The 25,695-nt window shown below is 46.4% G+C and overlaps 2 protein-coding genes across 7 annotated transcripts in view; one reads left to right on the plus strand and one right to left on the minus strand.

Annotated features, from left to right (window-relative positions):
- LOC116426975 (cell adhesion molecule 1-like) overlaps window positions 1-25,695 on the plus strand; it is a 79,092-nt gene that overhangs the window by 49,647 nt on the left and 3,750 nt on the right. The window contains exons 4-8 of the mRNA XM_031976753.2: window positions 406-532; window positions 14,037-14,172; window positions 17,918-18,051; window positions 22,164-22,276; window positions 23,091-23,164. Coding sequence (XP_031832613.1) covers window positions 406-532; window positions 14,037-14,172; window positions 17,918-18,051; window positions 22,164-22,276; window positions 23,091-23,164 — 584 coding nt within the window. The remainder of the gene's footprint in view (window positions 1-405; window positions 533-14,036; window positions 14,173-17,917; window positions 18,052-22,163; window positions 22,277-23,090; window positions 23,165-25,695) is intronic.
- Window positions 1-25,695, minus strand: part of zuc (Mitochondrial cardiolipin hydrolase zuc) — a 122,212-nt gene that overhangs the window by 21,146 nt on the left and 75,371 nt on the right. The window contains exon 6 of one of the 6 annotated variants that reach the window (XM_076373920.1): window positions 24,839-25,380. The exons of the other annotated variants lie outside the window; for them this stretch is intronic. The gene's annotated coding sequence lies outside the window, so the exon portion shown is untranslated. Of the gene's footprint in view, window positions 1-24,838; window positions 25,381-25,695 lie in introns of those variants that run through there. 6 annotated transcript variants of the gene reach the window in all.

The following is a 25,695-nucleotide window of genomic DNA, read 5'->3' on the forward strand; positions in this document are numbered from 1 at the left end:
TCGCTACCGGTATCTCAGACTCGTAACGGTTCCAACTCTATTTTCAAAAGCAAAGCTAATTCTCCGCGATTAGAAGCCACAGTCCGTAAGATGATATTCTAAACACCGGGTATACAGTTTACCGATTCCTCAGAGAATGCGTTACATTTAACGAAGTATGTATATATATATATTATATATATTATATATATATATATATATATATAATACAATTCGCCGGTAACTAACGTGCTAACCGCTTGTCCCGTTCCTGGTTGGATTCCGGCAGGCGACAGTTCTACTCGATGCGCCTAGATTTCGATCGGTCGTCGAAACGATCATCGAGAAACGGAGACGCGTGCCAGCGCGGTGGTAGCGTATCGCAAGATGTAATAAGCTATCGCACCGTTTGTTCCCTTGTTCCAGATACGACCTAGGAGGGGACAGGCTTTACACCATCTCCTGGTACAAGGATCACGAGGAATTCTACAGATACGTGCCTAAAGGAGAACCAACGAAGCACAGCTATACCGTCGAGGGCATTAAAGTTGACGTGAGTCGAAAGCTCTCTTGTGTCCCGCAGCCTTGTTCCGACCTCGGTATCTGATCTCCGCAGTGCCGCGTTCCGCGCGAACATCGACCGTTCCCGTTCTTCCTCTTCGCTTTATTCCAACTTCATCCCCCACTTCTCTTTTCTCGCAGCACACGCGACCATCTTTGTCCTCTCGAACCAGAACTGTTACCTTTTCTTCTTCTTCCTTTTATCTTTCTTACTCTTCAACTTCTTCTTCCTTTATCTTTTTTCCTCATCTTTCCGTTCTTCCTTCTCATTTCCTCCCTCCCTTATTTCTATTCTTCTTTTCCCTTCTTCCTTTTATCTCTCTTACTCTTCAAATTCTTCCTTTATTTTTCCTCTTCATTTTTCGGTTCTTCCTTTTCGTTTCCTTCCCCCGCAATTTCTCCTCTTTTTCTCCCTCCTCCACTTCTCTCGTTTCTTTCCATGTTCCTTTTTTCCCTCGTCCTGATCTTCCTTTTTCCCCACTTATGTTTATCCTTGCTCTTTTTCTACTTCCCTTGCTTCCACTCTTTTCCCCCTTTTTCTACTTGCTCCACTCGCGTTCGTCTATTTCTTGGCCCTCCGTTTCCCTGCGCTATTCCCTTCCCCTCGGCCCCTCGTCCTCCTTCTTCCTCGCTTTCTTCGATTAATCATAAGCAGCGACGGTCGAACGACCCGCGATCGATCGGCGAACGAGGAAGGAAGACCGGCGCGTTTCAAGTGGCTGCGAAACTCCGGGAAATCGAGAGAAATTTCATTCGCGAGCCGCTGATAAGGCGGAAGAGAGGGGAGCGCGGTTAGTAGATTCTTTTGCCTTGCATCCAACTTTCATATCCGCCTCGCGTACAGACTTCTTTGTGCATTACGGGGCGAACGGGGGAGGGGAGGGGCCTGAAACTCGCGCGCAATTACCTCTCGCGAATACACGTCGACGTCGGTTCTGGTCGGGACGAGTATCCTTACAGAGTAAGTGTTGCCTCCGGTCGAGGATCGTCGCGTAATACTTCCCGATGGTCCTCTTAATCCGATAATCGAATCATTCCTCGATCGTACCGATAAATTAACGCGTTTTTTCGCCGATCGGCGGATAGTGCTACCAAACGCTCGTTTCCTGAGCAAAACTCAATAACTTCGAAAGTATTAGTGATAGACAAAGATGCTTCGGATGAAAATTGTAAGGCATGGAGCTAAATATATGGCGATTATAAGTATTTTCAGTTTTTATACATTATAGGGACGTTACGAGGTATTTTCGATGGTAATGGATACATCGCGTCTCGATTCCAGCGTTGCATAAATAGAGAAATGGAATTTATTCATCGGAATTGATTAAGATGTTAATAGATTAAGTTCTAGAGCAAGTGAAGAACCTTTAGAAATTCAGCGTGAAACTTTCACCACGGGTCTGACACGATATCATAGAATAAGGGGTTGGTATTCTATTACTCGCAGAAAAGAAACAATTCTCGCTACGCGGCGAACGCGCTAAAGACGACGACTAACTGACGATTCGTCTCGGGGCAAACGTGATTAGTACACTGCGGATCTTTGTGGGGAGTGTACCGCTGGATGAGGGGGCGCGGGAGGGTGTGCCTGAACCAAATTAAAGCGAGGATGAACTGTTTGGTAGTTTACCGAGAAGGAACATTGTGTGCCGAAGTTTCAACCACCTATGCATGCCCGGGAGGGTAGTTGCACGGTGAAAATTCGGATTATTAATTTTTGTTCCCGATCCAGCGGCTCCGTTCGAATTTTACCCGTAACGCGTTAAAATCCAATGAGAAAGGTAAAAAAAGATTTACCGTTAATATTACGGTTTCCCGGTTACGCTTTTCGCGTATTTATAGCGAAGTATTGCCAACCCGCGATCGAAAGCTGTTGTATTTTGGGAGCTTAACAATTTCAGTCTGTTAAAAATAACATAGGGAACGCGACGATAAAAATCCCCACCGGGAATCCCATTCGGCTTTCCGTTTTTATCTTCACCGAGAATCTTTCAAGGCCATAAACGCATAAAGATCCACGGTTCGGTGATTAAAATGCAACTGGGATGCCGAGTAAGCTCTCGTTCAAAGCAAGACAAAAGCATCAAAGAAAATGCCCGCACACATATCTAACGAAAACGCATAAATAACGGAACAAAAGGAAGATCTCCAATGATCTCGTTAGCAACGTTGATGAAACGTTCGTTAATACACGTTGACGCGATTAACCAGGTACTACACGCTATCGAGCCCCTAGCAAAGCGTCTAAAGGACAATTAGCAACTATGAATTCAACCTGAGAACCGAGTATCGCTTACGTCAATTAACTCTTTAGCTACGACAGAATTTTCAACTAAATTCAATCAATCTAAAACAATCGATACAATATATATCTAACGGAAGATGTGATTGTTGAATAATTCACTTTGTAGACGGTTCGCCCTTTTGCTTGTCGATACTTGGGGCCTGAGAGATAGTCCAGGCCCATTGACAAATTTATGACCAAGGGGACCACCATGACCTGGCTCACGTGCGCCCTCGACTAAGGAGCCTTCCTTTTTAGAAAAGCAGTTGAGGAAAAGCAATTAGCCGCCGTTCCTCGTTAGAGCCACATCGCGTAATAAATATATTTAACCCGACTACGGACTTAGTTTTTATTTTAGTAGCCCTACAACTTAAATCTAAGAGACCTTCTTCAATCGTCAATAACATTCTTCCAGCAACTATAGGCGTTAACAGTATACCAAAATCAAATTGCTAAACGCGCCAACAGTAGCCAATGAGTTAACACAATACGCGCCGGCCCGATAATGCGAGATTTTTAGTCTATCGTTTAATTACTAATCCTACGTTAATGTAACATTTTAGATATGCTTAACACAAATCCAAAGTAAAATGGCAAAATCGCATTATCTATTCTATTCTTATTCTTTCTCGTAAGTTATAAATTCATTTAAAATATATTTAACCTAACTACGGACTTAGTCTTTATTTTAGTAGCCCTACAACTTATATTAGATCTAAAAGACCTTCTCAATCGTCAATAACATTCTTCGAGCGACTATAGGCGTGAACAGTATACTAAAATCAAATTGCTGAACGTGCCAATAGTAGCCAATGAGTTAACACAATGCGCGCCGACCCCGCTAAAATAATTTTTAGTCTATCGTTTAATTACTAATTCTGCGTTAATGTGACATGTTAGATGTGCATAACACAAATCCAAAGTAAAATCGCAAAATCGCATTACCTATTCTATTCTCATTCTTTCTCGTAAGTTATAAATTTCGGTTCGATCGATGTTTAACCCTTTGGCGTACTATTTACTTTCGCTACTAAGCTCGTGTAATATTTTGCTATCGACAGTTTGGAAGAAATGCAACAAAATTTTCCGTTCTACTTCAAGTGAAAATTTCATTTGAAGATAATACATTGATAATAGCAAAATCTTTGTTTCTTTTGATCCGTGGGTAATGAACGACATTGATTGTTGTTAAATTAGTCTAGAAATCTTCATCACGAGTCTCACTCGTCGTTGTACGGCAAGGGGTTAACACTAGGTTTACGGACATTTATTGTACACTTCATTCTATTATTCCTAAAAGAATTGATGCTCGTTTATTTAGATTGTAGAAACTGGAGATTTAATAGTAGGTAATTGGGGTACATGTCAGTGTGATCGCACCAATCAAAATCGGCGTAAACATTTACAAAATAATATTTCTAAAATCCAATATGCGTCAATTTGACGCGTTCCGTAAACCTAGTGTTAAAAATGTCTCCGCATAATCACTGACGCTCGCGTTATCTGAAATTTCGCCGGAATGTGTGAAAACAACCTTCGAAATAATCATTGCCCCAGAAAAACCGCGAAAGACCTTTTTCCCGGCAACGTTAACGACGAAACGATTCCAACGAACGTAATCGCGAAAGAAATCGCCGGGACAATGGGTCGAAGCTCGAGTGGTTAGTTTAAAAACGGCCGGAATCAAGAAACAATTACCAGGAGACAGAGGGTGGCGTTATACGCGCGGGGTAACAGGCTAATCGAACCGCGAGCGGTTGTTTAAACGAAGAAAACTGGTTCTCGCGCGACGCTGTTGCAACGCGGGCGTCGAGCGGCTCGCGGGAAATTGGCTGGGCGATCGTAAAGGTGTCCGGTCGGTTTGCAGAGCTTGAATTCTAGCCAGGCGGTCCGCGTTCCGCGGCCGCCGGATCCGCGAGGCGTGTCGCGGCGATAAACCGCTAAGTACACGAATATTGGAGCATTCCGCGACGCGATAAACGTAAAGTCCAACTACCGGTCGCCCGTTTCGGTCGTCGTCGTACGCGTTTTCTGCTCGCTGGTAAATGGTGCCCGGGATCTCGCGCGTAAAACCCGGAACGGATCGGATCCGCGGGACAACGCTCGCCCGGGAGTCCTAGGGATTGCAGATCATTTTATTCGACGTCGCGTCTGAACGCATTTCGAACTTGGCAACGAAAGTATCGCTTTGTTTTCGAAGTTCCCTTTGAGCGTGGAAAAGTTTCGTTGAGCAGATCTCGGATGATGAAGTTATGAAGATTAGAAAGCTTTCGGGATGGAGAGTCGGATCGTAGATTATAAATGATCTTGTTTAGTTTAGTAGTAGAATATAGAATATTCGGAATTCTTTAGATGTTAATAGGAGAAGTTTGGGGTAATTTAGTGAACCTAGGTTTTGGAGATCTCTGGATATGGATTTAACGAGAAAATTGTGTTATGGTATGATGCTATATATAGGGTGTCTTTTGACTGGTATAACCAAATAGGAGCTGGTTCCATGTTAGCACTAGAACTATTGAGGATTTAATACGACTGATATGTAATTCCTATAAAAATTCTAATAGATTATTTTCGGTTTCTTAAGACATTCATTGTAGTATTCAAGTCGAAACTATTTTCAAGATCATTTCGAATATTCAATGCTTTTGAAATATCAATAACTGTGAAACAAAATAATCGAAACCAGTTACTTTGACTGTTACGGTAGTTCTAGTGTTAAAGAACTGCCAAGCAAATTTGCGAGGGATTCTCCAAGTTTACCGCGACGTTCGTTTTTAGGGGAAAACGCGTCGGTTTCGAATATTCAATGCTTTTGAGATATCAATAATTGTGAAACAAAACAATCGAAATCAGTCATTTTGACTAGTACGGTAGTTCTAGTATTAAAAGAACTAGAGTATGGAACAAGATTCGTTCATATGAAGCTTCGCTTTCGAATCAATTTAGCAACGTAAACTTCGAGACAGTAATTTAGTGACATAACGACCAATAAAGCAAAAAACTATAGAATAAAATATTTCATATCTCCGACTGGTTTTTTACATAGAATCAACCCCTATCCAGTTCCACCAGTTACACGACACCAGTGCCAAACAAATCACATAACAAACATAACAAACATAACCCAGCCCTATCCCATCAACAACAATCCAAAAACGTTCTCCAGGGTCAGCCCTAAAAGCACCCCGTCTCGGCCTTCGATCCAAGGGACGTACGACAAGAGACAAACGTAACTCACCGGGAGGAGGTAAAGGCAAAGAAAGCGCATAAAAATTGCCGATACCTTTCCCCAACATCCGCCGCGGCAGTCTCGCGCTCCCGCGACTCGGCGACGGGGTCGATTTTATCGTCCCGAATAAATGTTTGACGAATCGAGAGGATGCGAGACGAGTGTAGCCGTCTGCAGTCCGACGACCGACGGAGGAAGGAACGGTAATGGGAGAAGGACGGGAAGCCGCGGGGTTGACGAGGGGTCGGGGGAGGAGGAGGAGGACGAGCAGAGAGGAGCAGGAGGTACAGGAATAGTGGCGATGCGATACGGCAGCGTCTCGTCTCGTCTCGTCTCGTCTCGTCTCGTCTCTCGTCTCGTCTCCTCTCGCCTGGTCCTCTTCCCGTCTCGTCTGGCCGTGTCCCGATCGATCTCACGGATCGCGACGCGGCATCCCGAAGTCCGAGGGACCCGAAAACGGATCGCGAAACTCGACCATACTCGAACGCGCGCGCGGGACACGATGGAGCGGGACGCGCGATAGGAATACCGGGGGCGGAGGGTGGCGGATGGACTCGCGGCGGCGGCAAGCGGCGGCGGGTTAGCTAAAGGCAACGTCCGTTTCCGATTCACGTTTTGGAAGGCACGAAAGTTCCGTTTTCCAACCGGCGCTCGTTAATATCGGGCCGACGCGTAACGAGCATTACGTGAGCCGAATCGGCTCATCCCCCTTTTGCGCCCGGTCGTTCTCGAGATCGAGGAGAGCACGGCTATTAATCTGGCTCGGTCCAATGGCTCTCCGATATCGACAAAGAAATTTCTCCGTGGACAAAAGCGAGCGTGTCTTTTCACCCCCGCCGGGAGGCAACGGCCGCTTCGGGGTACGGCTCTCGTGACACTTATTGGAGTAGCAGGAATTAAGTGGATTTAGCGGGCAGAGTCGTATATTTCGAGGACGCCGCCGGGGAACGGGCGCCGAAGAGGTTACCCGTTCGACTTTTAATTTTCCCTCTTGTTCGCCGGTTCGTGCCGCGTTACGTAACGCACCGTTCATTTCTGCCGGGTGGAAGAATTTTTAGCGTCTCTCCGAGGTATTCCGAAACGCTCGCGCTGATTTATTTATCCGGCGACTGCGCGGCGATCCCTCTCGCCCATCTTCCCGGGAAAGCCGCGATTATCCGTCAAACGCGCCGCTGGATCGCCGCGATCCGAGAGACACCGGTATTCCGCCGGACGCGCGGAGATCGTTCCCCCGGTCTCCCGTCAGGGGTTAATTCTCTTCTAGCCTCGGCGGCGGGGAAACAGTCTTTGTCGTTATCCACTCGAACGGATCGACGGGAAAGTTCCCGGCGAACACCGAGACCGAGGAAACTTTTCGGAGCGGTCGCCGAATTCTTTCTCGCAACTTTCTCCCTACGATTGTCCGCGGCTTCGATCGCGAGTCACGTCCCGATGTGACGCGACGTATTCCCTAAGTACGCGGAGCGTTTCCACTCGGACCACGGAAACGGAAACGCGCGACTCGGGCTGCGCCGGCTTCCGCCCGGCGAGATTACCTCGTTATTTCGACGGGTAACGCGATTCCGCAGGCATTTCGAGCGCTACCGCGGCGAGCGTTTCCTTGTTTTCCGCTGTAACTTTCCTCCACCGGCGTAAATCGATTTGCCGATCGGCGAAGTTTGCGTCCGACGCGATGTTCGTGCACGCGCTGCGGCCGAGTGTTTACGGGAACGAGGCGTGGCTGCTTCGGAGTCTTTTCGAGGTTGGAGGTTGCGAGACTAGGTTGCTGATTTTTCTGTCTGTCTCTGTAGAATCATGAATGTGACTGTGTGGGAATCGTCAGAACTCGCGTTGAAATAAATAGATAAAAAGCGCTTTATTTTTCAAAACATGTTTCCCCGGCCTTACAGAGTTTGGTCTTGGTTAGTTGATCAAATACAGTTGATCAAAGTGGAATGATTAACCCTTTGCACTCGAGAGGTGACTCTCAGTCACCACTTGATTTGATTTGCAAAATTATTGAAAATCAATATTGAAATATTGAAATAAAATAACTTTCCTTCTTAATTTATACGTGTTTTCTCATTAATTAGTTTCAAAGGACATCGTCTGTATCTCATCGGAAAATATTGAATATTTCTAGCGAAAAACTTTCGAGTGCAAAGGGTTAAATGAGAAGAATGTAATCTGATAGATCGCTTGCAATACTCTCGCGTAATCTCTTAGCTTATCATATCTTATTGCCTTCCATACTGCCACTTGAGTCGCATACACATCGAAGTCATCCCTAATCATTCTCCTCTTTGCAAACATCCCTCCTATCCCTTGCATCCATAGCTAGCATTCCCCCAGTCACGTACACACTTTCGGAATCACGTGATTCTCGTGGTCCAGTCGGTTCGAAACATTCATGACCATGTACCATGACACAATAGAAATTTAGAAACATGGGTAGATAAATCTTAAAATCACGCGTAACGTTCGAGTACCCTCCATAGACAACAACAGTATAAAGACTAATGTTCCTTATATTTGCCACCGGTGTTTAGTATTTTTTTCCAACCCATTGTTCTATTATTCCCATCGACAGGTTGAAATATTAACAGGCGAATTGTTTGTCGAGAGGTTGCCGAGCAACGGCGGTAACAAGCTTTCGTCGCGTTTAAATTCACTCCGCTAAATATATCTAATCAATGAACTCCGGCCCTATTTATACATGCAGCGCCGTTAAAACGGAGGCAGACGGCTCCGGGAGCATTCGCCGGGCAAAGAACAAGAGGCTGGATTCGAATGGATCCATCAGCTCTAAGGGACAGAGGGAAGACTGGGAACTGGGACGGGGGAAGAACGAAATATTCGTGACGCAAAAGTGAAAAGAGTCGCGCGCAGAGAGCTAAATGGATTATCAGCGTCGCGATTCCATCTATTGCGGGTCTTCCCTCTCTCGCCGGGTGTTCTCTCCCTTCCGTAGCCGCCCCTTCTCGGGGGACGTTGAAGCGACAAAGCCGGGGGCGCACCGACACCGGATACTGAATTTCCGCGGAGAGATCGCGAGCGGTCGCCTCCGCTCCGTCTTTCCTTATTAACTCGGTAAACGAGTAATCTCGTTGCTTCGTTCGGGAAGCGACGCTGATATTCTCCCTCTACGTACCGGAATAATTCTCTTCGCGGCACAATCTTAACCTTCCTCGCAGCGACGCGCCGCCCATCCCGCGGTTAGACACATCTGAGCACGCGAAACCGCGCGTTTTTCGCGAACCCCCGGCAACCCCTTCCGAATCGAAGCTCCTCGTAAAGCGCGGGAGACACTTTAACGGCCGAGAGGAAATCAGTCGCTAAGGCAGCGGAATTATAAAATTTCATATTCAACGATAAAATATTGGAATCCAATGTAGAGAGCGTTATTGAAATTGCTCCCTTAATTTATGTATGATTTCTTTCCGCGGAAACCGCGCGGAGCGACGTTGATACTTCACCGGGTAAGTTTCGAGTCGCTACGTTTAGAAGTTTCGAACGCGGAAGATTCGGCGATGATCTAACTGGTTCCTTATTCTGTACAATTCGATTATGGAGGAAATGGAGAAGCTGGAACAGATCTACCGATAGAATGATTCCAGAGATGGGTCTCATTTATATCCTCAAATATCCATATTCCTAATTGATTTCAGTGGCTATCTTAATATACTATCCTCGTAATTACTCCTATAAACGTAGATTCTTTCTGATATCACGTTGAGTGCGATTTCGCGGAGGAAAGCGTAGAAAATGAAAATAATCTATCAATTGCTTTGCGTTATATTGCAGATATCACTGCAAATATCACTGCATTAACACTAGGTTTACGGGCATTTATTGTACACTTCATTCTACTATTCCTAAAAGAATTGATGCTCGTTTATTTAGATTGTAGAAACTGGAGATTTGATAGTAGGTAATTAGGGTACATGTCAGTATGATAGCATCAATCGAAATCGGCGTAAACATTTACAAAATAATATTTCTAAAATCCAATATGCGTCAACTTGACGCGTTCTGTAAACGTAGTGTTAACCGTTTGAAGCAACGTGACCGCGATTCTTTACTACACTTCTTAAAAGTGCCTATCGGTTCGTAGAATCAAATGAAGTATTCGTCTAATTATTTAGTGTTATTAGTACCTGCTTAGAAATGGAGAACAGAACGATCGCAGTATTTAGAATTTTTTCCAACCGAATTATTATATTGTAGTTCACTCAATTAAACGATTATTTGAAAACATTTATATATTATAAATAGTGTTGCCTAATGCGACATTCAGCTGTGTTAATATTCCTTGTAACATAGAAACCTTCCAAATAATCATTTGCTCGAATGAACTACAGTAATTCCATTTAGTTCAAGTCACCATTGACCCCATAGCATCCAACGTGTAGAGAATCTACCGATCGAAACGCAAACGATTAACGTTCGACTTTCCCTTCATTAAGATTCCCTTACACCGATGTAACAATTCCTTCGAACCAAATATCCCATCTCTCGAACCTAACCTAACCCAAACACCAAGCCAGCCGTCGCAGATCCTCGCGCAGGACCCGTTCGCCACGTTCCTGACACGCAGCACGGATCAAGCCGCTGAACCAGCGACGTTTTCGTGCTCGCCAATGGACCCGCCATGCATCTCGCCGTTGGTAAGCTCCGGCTGCGTTCCGGCAGCCTCTCCGGCAACTATGGCAATAAATCGATATAAGCCCGTAAGCCTCTTACTCGCCTAATAGCGTGATATTCCGTCCGCGAAGAATAATTTCGAGCGACGCGGACGCGGGGTGCCGTCGGGACGCAAGAACCCGTCGAGCGACGTTTCCCGCCGCGAACGAATCGGGTTTCCCGTGGGCGAATCGGGGGGTCACGGGGACGGGGGCCGGTCAAAGAGTCAAAAGGTTTTCGTAGACGGCCGCCACGGCGCGGAGAGAAGTAGCGCGCGGCGGACGAGGACGGCATCGATCTCCACTGTCGCGGCCACGGGATCCCCTCTGAAAGATAAAGCGTACTCTGCGACGGGGGGCGGGAGGGGGCGCGACGGGGGCAATTAGTTTTTCGAGAATTTATCGAGCGACGTCGATTGTTGGCTGCGGGACTCGATGGGCACGCAGCGGCGAGCTTCGCTCGCGTAAGAAATGCATCGCGTGGAGGATTCTCTTCGAATGGACCATGGAAATCTCGGATCCTTCGTTGGTACTGTAGGATTAATTTATTAACACTACAACTACTGTACCAGTCAAAATGACTGGTTTCAACGTTTTTATTTCGTAATTATTGATATCTCAACACTAGATTTACGGACGTTTATTCTACACTTTATTCTATTATTCTTAGAAAACTACGCGTTCGTCTATATAAATCGAGAAAATTGTAGTTTAAAAACTAGAACATTACAATGCGTATTCACCTAATTGCACGAATCAAAATCGACTGAAACTATTACTGAATAATGTTTAAAAAGTTCAATATCCGTTAAATTGACGGGTTCCGTAAATCTAGTGTTAAAAGCATTGAGTATTTGAAATGATCTTGAAAGTAAATAGTTTCATTTGAGTACTATAATGAATATCTGAAGGAACTGGGAATAATCTATTGTTACAGTTTTTATTAATTGCATATTAATCGCATTAAATGCTCGGTAGTTCTAGTGTTAATTCCGTTGAGTATCGGTGTATTTTTGTATTTCTATGCTTCTCGTATATGTGCAAGTGCACCGAAGTCATTCTGTTCGATGGGGATGGGTCAGAGGACTGAGGAACAGTTGAAGGTATACTTAAAGTGATTGTACGGTTTGGTAGGTTCTTTTTGGGTTCGCGTAATCAGCGAAGCGTTTCGAGTGTTTCACGGATTAACCGAATGCGTTCAGATTAAACGTGGATAATTAGCTTGTCGATGCGACGCGGGAGTAACTTCGTTGATAGAGGAGATGGATTTTTGCTTGACTTCGGTCTCCGTAAATTACACCGTGGATACTTTATTTTACATGAACAGCCGCGGTTTGCTAGCGAGATTGGGGAACAGTCTGAAAGACAGTTCCATAAAACAGGACCGGGAAACCAGGCTGCGCGTGAATTATTGAGGGATTTAAGGGAACTGGATCTGTGTACGACGCAGCCGGGGCTCGGACCGCCAAGATCAGACACGTGGAAACTCGTGATTAAACTTGTTAACCGCGCTGTTCAACGAATTAACATATTCCGTTCGAAACGTACGAGATACCGTGGCCCAAGAATGTACAACTAAATACTTCGCTAAATAAGTGATCGCTTCGAGAACACCTTGTAAGTACTTACACTTGACACACATCAACCAACGGGGAACCGGTACACCGAATACATGAATGCATAATTCACCTCCACGGGAACGATTAATGGCGAAACAACTTTCGAGATCCAGCTGCCTAAATAAATAACGGCTGCACGGTCTGGAAAATCGTCGCGCGACGAGACCAACCGGTGAACGGAAATAATCGAAGTAAGGAATAAACAGACAACGGATTCCACGCGTTCGCGACGTTCCGAAAAACATAAGGATCCAAGATTCTCAATAAAAATTAGATTCCACTCGAATCTCGTTCCCTCCCGGCGCTTTCGCGAATTTTTATTCTGCGTTCGGATCCGCAGGCTAGTATTAACCCCGTTTCCCCAGTGCATCCGTTTAGGATATTCGCAGTAAAACATTTTACTATTAGCACTTTCCTCGGAACTCCAACGCTAAAACTGCCGAACGGTTCGACGGACTTTCTGAAATTTCTGTGTAGACACTCCGAGTGCATCTATTGGAACTTCAATTGATTTAGTATTGACTTTACTTGGACAATTTCTTTAGTCAATTCTCAGAGAAACGTCTGTTATCCTCAATAATTGCAAACAGAAGAATCAGTCGCCATTTCGACGCGTCACGCTGTCTGTGACAACCCCAAAATTCTATCTGCATAACGAAAATTGGTTCCCAATCGAAACGCAAAATATCCATTGCACAACTTCATATCCCCATAATGTAAAGAAAAATCACCATATGGGTTGAGTACACGTTTTCTATTTCGAAATTTTGATAGTGAAACCCGTACGTCGCAGGCCGACTTAACTTTGTGCGACTAATTGGAAGTGGACTGTATTAATATTTACTTCAGTGGAAATAACTTGCTGTTTGTTAAGAGAATTCAGTAATATTCGCCAGCGGCGAGTGTCTACAACGACGTCTGTGTACTCCGTCTCGTTTATCTAGCTTGAATCTGTCTTGCACATCTATCGTCTCCGTATCTTGCGTAGGTTTTTATAAACCTTTGGGCAAGCGTGTGCAAAATTTGAAGTCTGCCTGATTCGCAGCCTTCCAAGGAAGTAGGCGCGTACAAACAAATTCCTTCGAGTGGGACTAACTTCCCCTCAACCAGTGATCCTAGAGGGGTTGCCGATCGCAGTCCCCGGGTGACCCACGCAAGGGTCCCGAGCGTTCTTGTCACTGACCATAGCGAATAATAAAACTAAGAATCGTCTCGACTTCTGGCAAACAGATGTAAGGTTAAAACTATGGTAAATCTACAAAACTGGCAAAACGTGCCGAAGCAACTGCGACTAAATTAGCGAAGTAACGGTTCCTTGGGCTTTTATTCCTGCTATGGTAAAAATACCCAGGGCTCTAATGTGCCTCGCAGGAGGTTTCGTCCATAGCCCTCTTAAAACGACTTCGCGACTCGACAATATGGTCAGCTCTATACCTTACAATTTTTACCGGAGCATCCTTTTCTATCACCAATACTTTTTAAGTAATCACTTATCTCCGCGTACCAGAAACCTCAGTTACATCGTTCCCCGTAGCCATTCCACTGAGAAACCATTCCCTTCACATTCCCGAAACAAATCGCTGAAGACAAACCGAGCGAAGCGACCCGCAAACTCCGCCGATATCCAGTCCCCGAAATGCCGGGAAATCACGTGCGCGTCGTAAAGCAAGCTCACGAAATCTGCGACACTGGTTCTGTTTCAGCATCTTCGGTCGGACCACCAGCAGGTCCTGCTGCAGGACGCGAGCCTGCACACGAGGGGGCGGTACAGGTGCGAGGTGAGCGCCGAAGGGCCGAACTTCCACTCGGTGAACGCCGAGGCCAACATGGAAGTCGTAGGTGAGAGAGAAACGCCGCTCCTTCCCCCAGGTTTCCGTCGCTCGGTCGTCTGTCCCGCTAATTAATGATCCTTTGATCGCGGCCCATCGAACGGCCGTAATTCGAGTAAAGCGGTTCCTCGTTCACGAGTTCCCACGATCCTTCGTCGGACCGACTGCGACGTTCGCCGCCGTCCGTTCCCGCAAACGTCGACGGCGTCCAGTAGGGTCGAAGATTTTCACTTGTTCGACGGTAGGATTTGTCCCGGCGACCGTCGGGTCCGTCGTCGGATTTCGCTCGGACGGTTGGAACGGAAACGGAGACGGGAGACACCGCTGTTCGATCAGCGAGCGTCAAATTTTAGCGTCGCGTAAAGACGAGCCGGAACGCGCGATAAACGTTACGGCCTCGTAAGTCTTGAGTCGTAACGCGTGCTGCGGACGGACGCAAAGCCGGGTGGGATGCGGCAAACTTGAAACGAGCGGACGTGGGAGGAGAGCCGAGAGGGTGTCGTGAGACGGCTCGGACCGTAAAACCGTCGCGACGGGACCGACGTCGCGGACAGGCCGCGGGGACGATGGATCGCAGGCTGCCCGCGATCCTTCTGCGTCGCGGAAAGGCTGTACGTTGTCGTTTAGATGATTGTATGGAATAGTCGAGGCTGAACTTGAATTTGAATCATCCTGTAGAGATTATAGAGATCATCGAATGTTTAGAATTCTGGTTCATTCGAATAGAAGACTAGACAAATGATTTCATCGATCTTTTGCGTTCGCGGAAAGGCTGAACGTTGTCGTTTAGATGATCGTACGGAATTATACAAGTTGTACCGTGATTTTGAAACACCCTGTATAGATTATAAAGACCATCAAATGTTTACAACACTGGTTCATTCGAAGGCAATAGAGAAATAGTTTCATTCGTGAAACGGGATGAGTGACTAACTAAACGAAAATGTTACGAGCAAATAGCCGAGTAAAGGAACACATCAGAAGTAATTAAGTAAATAAATAAATTCTAAATCGTTGCACGCGTGAACACGTCTATCTACCACGAGAGATCTCCGCGCGACTCGCAGCGAGTAATATTTTACGACCGCCGCTGAAACGCTGTCCCGTAACACTGAAAATACCTCCGAAGTAGACTGTCATCTTAATTGATTCCCCCGGTAATGTCGGTTCGGCTCGACTCTAAGAAACGCGTTACAGTCGATTCTTAACACTGTCTTTCCTTTCTCGCAGTCTGGCCGCGTTCTCGAGGCATGTACGATCGATAACCCGCCAGGTACCCGCCATTACCGTTACTTTACCGAGCTCGTGGAAAATTTTGTACGTTGCAAATAACCCGGGGGCATCGTTCGCCTCACGACCACTCATCTCTATCCCTTCCTCTCCCCTCCCCCGCTGCCGGCACTCCGCTCCATTTCCGCGTTTTTCCCCGTTGTGTCCCACCTTTCCCGGCGATTCCGTTCTTTGCCCGCGCGATGCCATTTTTTTCCCGTCCGCGGGGGGAAGAACACGGCAACAAGTCCGCCGCGACTCGCCGTGAACGGTGAACGAACTCGCGCGTCGATTGCCAATTTACACGGGCGGCCCTTCGGTCGGAAGAAACACGGAGATATCGGAGATTAATTACCGACTTCCACGTCTCTTTTTGCCCGTTCGACGCTCGATCGGACGTCTCGCGTGCTCGCGGTGCGCTCCATGAATATCGTTACGCGGAATTTAACGTGGCCAAGATATCGCTATCAAGGTAATGACACGGGTAATTAAATCGAGGAATTCGTCGAAAGAAAATTGAACTTCGCTTCACGGTAATTCGTTCCAGGGAACTTCGAATTTCCTCGGATTATCCGTCGAACTGCTCCGTAACAAGATAGACAACGCAATTAACGATCTTGATCAAGCTAATTCGTAACGCTACGTATTATTCGACTGTCTTCTCCGTTACGTCGACCCGAGCGTCTGAATTCTATCGGAGAACGAATCGGAGTCTTCTATTTTTCAGCAATAGTTTCAATATTTGTTGTCCCCGGAAATCCGAAATGTTCAACGGAAAGAATCGCGGAGAGGCGGAAAATAGGTAGAAAGGATTCCGCGCTGGCATTGTAAACTCGCGCCGGGTATCCGCGTGCACGCGAGCACGCGGGAAGGGAGCGGCTCGGAAGGATCAATCCAATCGCAGTCGCGAATGGCTTCGTTGAATATTCTAAACGAAGCGTCGCGACAGCTTCGAAGGCTTCGCGAGAGAACGAGCTTTTATCGAGATCGCGACGTCGTGAACCGAAAGCTCGGGATTAAACGGCAGTCCGGGAACGCGAGGAATCCCAGCATTATTCTCGTCGGGGAAAAAGGGGTGTCCGGCGTGTGCATCGTCGCGTCGCGAGCACGAAAGAGGAACGAACCGCCGAGTAGCTTTCTCCGATACTCGGAAGCATCATCGGCCTTACGAAAAAATAGAAGAATGACGCTCGATATTTCGTTTGGCGGAGAGTTTCGCGGCCGTACGCCGCGCTGCCGGAGTGATCGGAGGAATTTATTACCGAGAGACCGCGGATTTTACGCGTCCGTAGCACTCGTAGGGTATAAGCTACAATGGCATAAACAATTTCACTGGAATTTCAAATAGTCCCCGGTATCGGTATCGCGAAAGATACGGAACACGCGACGATAATAAAAGAATTACTCGAGCGATCGAGCTGTCGTTATTAACGCGGCGCGGGGAGATTTTTAGGGAATCTTTCTCGTTTGTCGCTTCACCGGCACCATTAATCGCCGCGTGCCGGCGCAACGTTTTATTGAAAGATTATAGTTCCCCGGGAAATGTATTTCACTTTTAACGGCCGCTTAATGCTTATTTAATGCTTCATAAAGTGTACCTTCGTCTAATTCTGTCGCGTTCACGCGGGCGCGGTTTAATAACACCGGTTTGTTGCACACCGCCGAAACTACCACTACCGCCCCCCCCCCCCCCGCGTCGAGTACCTTTTGTTTCGTTATTTTTATTCATTACAATTTCGCCCATTGTGTATTACTTTATTCCACTTCCGTTCGCGTATCTATTAATTCGTTACTATTTGCCCCGGCCTTTATTCCGCGTCGACTTTTGTGCTCTCTCCCCGCTCCTGGCCCTCTTTCCCATCATTCCACGTTTTCATTACGGAACGAGCCCCTTTGGCTCGGTCGGCGATGAAAATTTTATGCGAAATTTAAATAAATACACATTCATTCATCGCGATAAATGGATACGTCTACAAAGAACGTGTAATTCCTTTGCGGTGGGCAACGCCGGCGAAGCAAGTCTCGATTCAATGCGGCCGCTGCATAAATCATAAGGGGTTAATCCGAAAAAGGCATTACTATTATTATCGCATCCGCGTCGCGATTCGAATTGCCCGCGTAATTATGCATTCCCTGTCGCTCCCTTTTTTTCATTTTCATTCTCGCGGCTGTCCCCCGGCTTAATCCAACCGGGGACAAATAAATAATAACGGGCGTTATCGGATGAACGCGAGCCAGGCTCTCCGGGAAGACGGTTAATCGCGCCCGGGTATCGAGTCGGAACAGAGTCGGGGAAGCGTTTTCCGTCGTCAGACAAGCCTGTCGTTAACGAGGCAGGATCCTCTCCTCATCCCGCTGATCCCTCCGTTCTCCGTCGTGCTCGCGTGAACCCCCTCGTAACCGGGAGGAGAGGAGCCGTTTATTAAAAACCGTGCCCGGATACGCCGAACTAAAAGCGATCGCGCGTAAACGTCTCTACGTTGCAGTTCTTCCGCAAGATGGGCCGACGATAACCGGGGAGGAGAAGATTTACGCTACCGGCGACGTGCTCGACCTGAATTGCACCAGCGGCAAGTCTCATCCGGCCGCGAATCTCACGTGGTTTATCAATGGCGAGCAGGTGAGCCGAAAAAGAAACATCGAGGAGGGGAAAGGGGAACGGGTAACCGAAATCCTCCGACCGGAGGCCGAGCTGCATTATTTTTTTTTCGCCCCGGATTCGTTCCCGTGAAACGGGAATTTCAAGTGCGCCAACTTGTCGTTAACACTTTACCGGCCACTGTCACGTACGCGTGATTATCATTACGATGATTGTATAGGAATACATATTGATGCCGTTTTCAGAGAAACAATTGCTTCCACTGTTCTCCAATTTACCAGATTATCTTTTGTCAAAATCTTTTAACCCGTTGCCGTACAATGACGAGTGACTTTGAAGTCACAACATTAATATACGAGTTAAATTGACGTATTTAATTGTTTATTGCAAAATGACAAACGACATTAAATAATTAACCAACTTAAACTTTTGTGCACACAGGCGTTTACGTTCAACGTCGTTGTAATTTCAAAGTTACAAAATATATTCGTTTCAACAAACCGTTGGAACTATTGAATACATTGTTAATTTGTGTTCATATGTTGATATTTATTAATTTCATACTGCATAAATTTTGTTATAATCACGAAACAAAATTCGGCCCATAGAGGGTTAACAAGAAGTAATGTTGTTCATTACCCACGGATCAAAGCAAACTATTTTGCTATCATCAATGTATTATCTTCAAATGAAATTTCCACCTGAAGTAGAATGGAAAATTTTGTTGTGTTTCTTTCGAATTGTCTATAGTAACATATTACACGAGCTTAGTAACGAAAGTAAATAGTACCCCAAGGGGTTTAGCAGATGCTTCTGCTGTTAGTTTGAAACTATCTTCTGCTGCGTTCTAACTAACGGCGCTGCGATAAATGTGCGGCCGGTAAAGTGTTAAGTTTCAACGAATCGGACTGTAACATTCACGTTATCGATATATAATCGATGATGACTTTGACACGTTCAACCATTCGCATTCCGAGCAATTTTTAATGTAACCTCTCTGTCACCCCGAGTTATTTTTACCGTGAGTATTTATAATGGAGCAAGCCTCTGTGAACGACTGAACATTTGTCGTTGAAACGAACGTGTATACGTTTTAACCCTTTGCGGACGAATGTTGACAGTTTACCGAGATTAGACTTCCATGTTTGTAATACTAAGTTGCAAACAAATGATTCAACTGCTCAAACAGCAAGAAACCAGTACATGATTTCCTTGTTCCATATTATTTAGACGTTCAATGTGTAATTTGGCAGAATCTACGAAAGGTTTTGTATAGTTCGGAGAAACTTCGTCCGCAAAGGGATAAAGTGTTTTATTAAGAACTGTAACGACGACAGCGGAGTGCAAGGGGTTAATATCTAGCATTGCGTGTGGATACATAGAATTGTGTACTTAACTCGTGATAGATTTATAACTTTTAGAAATCAAGAAGTGCTCAAGTGCTTCCCCTTTCGCAATTATCAATCAGACCTAGATAACTCCGGCTTTAACGATTCAAGTGACGATTCAACTCTTCGGAACTCGATCTCTGACTCCGCTAAAAAGCTCGCGTCACCCAAATTCAACTGCCTTCGCGGGCGACGTGGTAAGCAATCGTCGACCGAGGATTTCGTTAGTAAGCCAGGGATAGTAGTACCTGCACGTTCCGCCGAACAAGACAGTCTAAAGGGAGAAAACGGTGGATACAGGGAGAGAGAGAGATAGAGAAAGAGACAGACAGAAAGAGAGAGAGAGAGAGAGAGAGAGAGAGAGATAGAGAGGGAGTAAATGGCAGGATGGAAAGGATCGTTAACCGAAGCAGGGTATGAGAGAACATCGTCGCCGACTGCGACGAGCGACAGGCGACCGGCAACGCGATGCTTGATGAGCCAAAGCGCCAATTAACGAACGTCGCCGAAACCCGCGTGCAGAGCAGACGCGCGTGAACGTGACGCCGCTCGCGTTAGACGCGGTAAGACGCCGAGCGTCGTATTTTTCTTAGAAAGAACGAGGGAGCGTCGGGAACGATTCGTTCGAGGTACGAAACTCGTCCAATTCGGTTAATTGTTAATTACTTCGCGCGAAGGCGAGAGGAATCGAATTTCCTCGTCGAACGGCTCGCTCTTGGGCGAGACATCGGCGAGAAACGCGCGCGTCCCCGGGTCGACGACGTTTCCCGGGCCAATTCCCGGCGATCGCCGCGTCGGAACGATTTAAATATAATCCGCAAAGTGGCGAGCGGTTGATGCGAGCTTCCAGCTCGCAGACAACCGCGTCCGGGTCGTTCGCGCGTCGCGGCCTCGAAGACTGCGCCCCGATGAGCTGCCGGGCGCACCTTTAGGGCTTCGCAGCGAATCGAGCCCGGCCGCCCGACGCGGCTGCCGCCGGCTCGAAAACTTTCCTCCTTCTTATCCGTTCGTTCCCGCGTGCCACCCAGCCGGCAGCCCGGCCGCCCCACGCGTTACGCCCGCTTCCTCCGTTGGAAAACTTGCCAACCTTCTCGACGATGTCCATTAGGAGTTGAGCGAGTTTAGCGCGGCACTTAACGCGAGCAATATTGTTTCGAAAACGTTTCCTCGTCACGAGTCTCGAAAGATTCCGCCTGGGTAGTCGTCTTCACGTCGCGCCGCGTCGCGTCGCCCACAGCGCGACCCTTTAACCTCTTCCCACCGCGCCGCGTCGCCTCGCGGGAGAAGGATTGTTCCCGGTGTCCTGTGTTAGCGGCGTTTTAATCTTCGACTCGCTTTCAATTAGCACGAGCCCGGCGCGAGAAGCCCTTGGACGGTTATAACTGCACTCGAGCGGATCGCGATGCTCCCCGACGGCGCGTAACGCGCGATACCGGATGGCGGCGTCACCGGAGACGGGATAAAGCGTGTTGTAAGCCGGCCGGAGTCTCATTGGATTGCCTCGAACGCTTCACGAGTCGTCCCGGGAAGACGAGCAATGTTTCCCGGCGTCGTGATCCGGGGCTCGGGATGTTTGCCGCGAGTTCCGGAAGTGTACACGCCGTTTTTCGGGCTGATCGGAGGGTAAAGTTGCGCGCAGTCCGTTTCTGGTAGAGGGAATCCGGAAATGTGATCCGAGTCTGTCGCGACTTGTGTTAATGTTTTGGAGAAGAGAATCTTTTGGAGTTTCGATTAAAATTTGGAATTGTAAAGAACAGTGTATGAGCTCCTTAGAAGCTAATGTAGTTAAATCTGGAAGAGAAGCGTTGGAAAACTCGGTTTAGCTTCTGAAATGATACGACAGATTCAGAAGCTAAAAAGAATGGCTTCCTGACCTAGAAAGAACGCAGAAACGTAAATCCTTGAATAACTAAAGAGAACGTTTATTCCATTGAAATGCACAAAATCAGGAAATAAAGACTTAACATTCTAAGGAACTCGCATACTATTCTTCTTTCCTACTCCAAATTTTGCTAATAAGTCCTAAAGACTCCTTCGATACCTCAATCTTTCGCTATCGCAGTGAACGAATTACTTGCTTTCGATTGGAGAATCTCGAAACCGCAGGATCCGCAGAACGAAGCAGTTTCTTCCGTGAGCCACCGATCAAAGATCAACTCGGCGCACATCCCCGCGAACTCGCCCGACCTAATCCCCCTAAATCAGACGGGCGTATACTTATCCCGGCGCAGATTGCGCCAATCGCGAGTGAAATCAGCGAAACATTATTCCTTATGAATATTGAAACCCACGGGAGCGAACTCGGCTACGTCGGCTCTGATTCGCGGGCGGAGGATACGTGAATACCGTGCCATATCCCGTAAGCGTTCGAGATCCGCGATACATCGTCGCGGGCCGCGGCGCATAATCGCGTATCGTCGTCGTTGGAACGCGACTGTCGCGGCAATTCGACTCGCAGCTGGAGAACCGGCAATCTCCATACACGATAATCCGAGACTCGTTTCCGGTCCGCTCCGGGCAAGAAAGTCGTGGACCAAAGTTTCAGCTGGTTGATCCTCGAGCGTTAACCTTTTATCCGAAGCTCTTCTCTCTCTCTCTCTCTCTTTCTCTCTCTCTCTCTCTCTCTCTCTCTCTCTGTCTCTTTCTCTCTCTGTCTCTCCCCTAAGGGCAGCGATCGTCTCCAGAACGATGAAAACTGGGGAGAGCTGTAAGGAACCCTCGCGTTCCAACGGTGGTCGGTTCCAGGTGATGCCCGACTCGGAAACGCTGCTCGACCATCACGGACTCTACTCGGTGATATCCAGCTTACGACTACGGCTGCAGCCGGATCACATCAGCGACGACAAAATAAACGTCAGGTAATACCCGGGCAATCTCTCCGTTCGCGACGAAAGCGTCGCTAGTGCTATACAAGCTGAATCGTTTGATTGCGCCAGTGAAATTTATTTGTAAACTAGTTGTTGCATGAAACAGTGCGAGCCTGAACTTTGGTATTAACCCTTTGACTACTGTTGGCGTCTAAAGGCACTCAGAAAACGAGCTTGCGATACTGTAGCCTATGGGCGCTTACAAGTATCGCTTTATTAGATTATCGGATATATCACATGTCGATGTTAAACTTTCATGTACAAGGATTCAATGTAGAATGCAAATAATACTGTTTTAATCCTTTGCACTCCAGAGGCGCCTCTAAGTCGCCAAATGATTTGACACAGAGAAACTGTAAACTTTGTATAATGCGTTAATGTACGAAATATTGAAAGAAAATAGTTCTCTTCCTCGGTGCATGTGAGATTTCTTAATTCAATCTAAGGAAATGTCGTCTGTATCTCCTTAGAAAATGTTGAATACTTCCGGTGAAGAATTTCTGGAGTGCAAAGGGTTAATGCAGCGGATTCCAGTGTTTCGATTTTTTCAATATATCTTCTCAGAAATCCATACCTAACGAAAAGTTCTGATGTTCTCAGTGTCTCAAAGTCTGCAGTCAAAGGGTTAAAGGTAAAATAGTAGAAACGTATCTACCGAAGATGAGTGAAATAATTCGAGTCGTAGGGGTCTTTTTACGGAAGTTGTGTAAGTTACAGAGATTTTCGAGTTACAAAGGGACTCTAGTGTGCCGTATAATCGAATCAAGAACCGACGATTAATTTGTATCGATGAATTTTGCCGAAGATGCGAGGCGACGGTGCAGGTGGACTCGAACTCGGACGCGCCGCTCGTCAAGACGCGCACCACGGAGGTATTCGGTAAGCCTTGGCCGCGATTGCGCGCCGTTCTTCATCTATTTTCCGTCTTTTTCCCCGTCGGTTCCTTTTTTTTTCTCTCCCCGTTCCTTTTGTTCTATCCCCACCGGGGGCCGGCTTCAACGTTAGCGTTAGCGAGCGGAGCGGAGCGGTAGGTTGGGTTGAAACGCGGCAAAACGACGGAGGCGTTAATTAACGCGAGCTTGACGGCACGAGAAACGATTACCTCGTTATTCCTGGAGCGAAAGAGCCGCGGAACGAGCGAGAGAACGCGACGACTCACTTTCGCAGGAAATTAAGCATCGCCCGCGAGCTCCGACGAATTAAGGATGCTTTACGATCGCCGTTCGCTGTTCGCCGTTCGTCGCTGTCCGCGGAACAGAGAGCCACGGACCCTATATCCCGCGCCGTTCCACCGTCTTCCGCGAGACCGCGAATCTATCGAAATTAAAACAATAATTTACCTGCCCGTTACTCTCGCCGCACTTCTTTCTTACCTCCTCCCTACCGTCGTACCTTGTTCGCGGCGTTCCCCTTGCAGTTTATAGCGAACCTTGCGTTAACCCTTCGATGATTCTTTGGAATATGCAAAAGCTTCAGCAGATGAAGCTGAATTACCTATCAATTGCTTAATTAATATAAAAAAAGCAAGCTATATGCTAATCCCGTGCTGTTCGAGTAATTAACCCTCTATGAGCCAAATTATGTTTCATGACTATAACAAAATATCTGCCATACGAAATTAATGAATATGAACATATGAAAACGAATTAACAATGTATTCAATAGTTTGAATAATTTTATTAAATTAATATATTTTGTATCCTTCAAATTAGAATGACATTGAACTTTCACGCCTGAGCGTACAAAAGTTAACTGATTACTTAATTTTATTCACCACTTTGCCGTGAAAACTGAAATAAATTAACAGGATGCCAATATATTGATATGTGACTTCAAAGTTACATGGGCCTACAAAGGATTAAATCATTTGTTTGCCCCTTAGTCTTTCAAAGACGAAAATTTCATCTCGCCGAAACGCCGACATTCGTCCGCAAAGGGATAAGGCAGGACTACGGTTTTTACACTGTGACCATTTTTCACCTTTTTATTCACTGGAGACTTACTAACAGCTTGCTTAAGACTATTTGATACTTTGCCACGTAAACACTTATCTAAACAGTTTGTTCATTACCAGAAACTGATAAATCAAGATTCTTAACCCTTTGCACTCGAAAGATTTTCGCTAGAAATATCCAACATTCTCCGGTGAGATGCAGACGATGTTTGAAATGAATTAATGCGAAACATACGTGAATTAAGAAGGAAAATTATTTTATTTCAATTTCTCATATATTGACGCATCGTGCGAAGTTTAATATTATAATTTTGCAAATCAAATCAAGTGGTGAGAGTCACCCCTCGAATAAAGGGTTAATAATCGGTCCACTATCTTATACCTCGTATATCCAAGAAAAATTCGATTTGTTCGATATGTCAAAACAATTAATATCCGAGATTCCGTAAGTGACGTGGCGGTCAAAGTATTAATCATTCATAATTCATTAAGAGAAGAAAATATTCCACGCTACCCGCGTCTGCGTTCCCTCCGGAACGCTACGAATGGTAATCGAAAAGTAATATTTACCTTGGACACGGAGTAATTAACATTTATGTTTATTCTATTCTCATATTACACGGCGAGGAGTTGAGTATAGTATACCGCCTATTAAAATCACACTCGACCGAATCAAAGGGAATCTGTATCGATCCGATTTCCATTTGCAGTAACACGCAGCGTGCAAACCGCTCGTAAAGACCGTAGTCAAGACCAGTCCAGCGATTACAACGGCCGTCTAAGTCGGCGACGCTAAGCGGCCGTTTTCACGCGTCGCACGCAATCACGGCTCGATCGAATCTGCCGTTCCGGGCTCTGTATGCCGCGGCACGTCGCGCGAATCTCGCGAGAGTCACGGGCCGCAGGATCCGCGCGTAACGACGCCATTGTTTGGCCACAGACCGCTCGCTCCGCCGGACCAGACGCTCCTCCCGCACGCAACTCCACGCAAACTATCGCCAGCAGGAAATTAGGGCGCGTTACACGTCGACTGGGATCGATCGGCGAAAGTTGACGTTGTTTCTTCCTTCTTTTGTAACCATTTCGCTCGATCGAGCGGTCCAAACGTCTTAACACATGACCGCCGGTTAAATTTCACCCACTGAAAACGCGAGCGTCGCTGATTGTATTGATACATTTTTAAACATCTATTAACCTGTTAAGTGTGGGATTTAGTTTAGAAAATCGCTCATTGTGCGCGCAATAAAATCAAATAATGAAGCGTATACTCGTTAAATGCATGCCAAATGCACTTAAAATATATCCTAACGAAAAACTAAAGCGAAACGAAGAAGCATTACATGTTTGCCTCGAAAAATAAATAATCCATCGTTGAAAAAGTTAGCACCATTAAGAGTTTTAAGATGACGCGTATACTCGTCAAACACGGTTAACTGGTTAAACCAAAATTTCTAAT

This window comes from Nomia melanderi, chromosome 14, assembly GCF_051020985.1.
Source record: "Nomia melanderi isolate GNS246 chromosome 14, iyNomMela1, whole genome shotgun sequence".
Taxonomy (NCBI): domain Eukaryota; kingdom Metazoa; phylum Arthropoda; class Insecta; order Hymenoptera; family Halictidae; genus Nomia; species Nomia melanderi.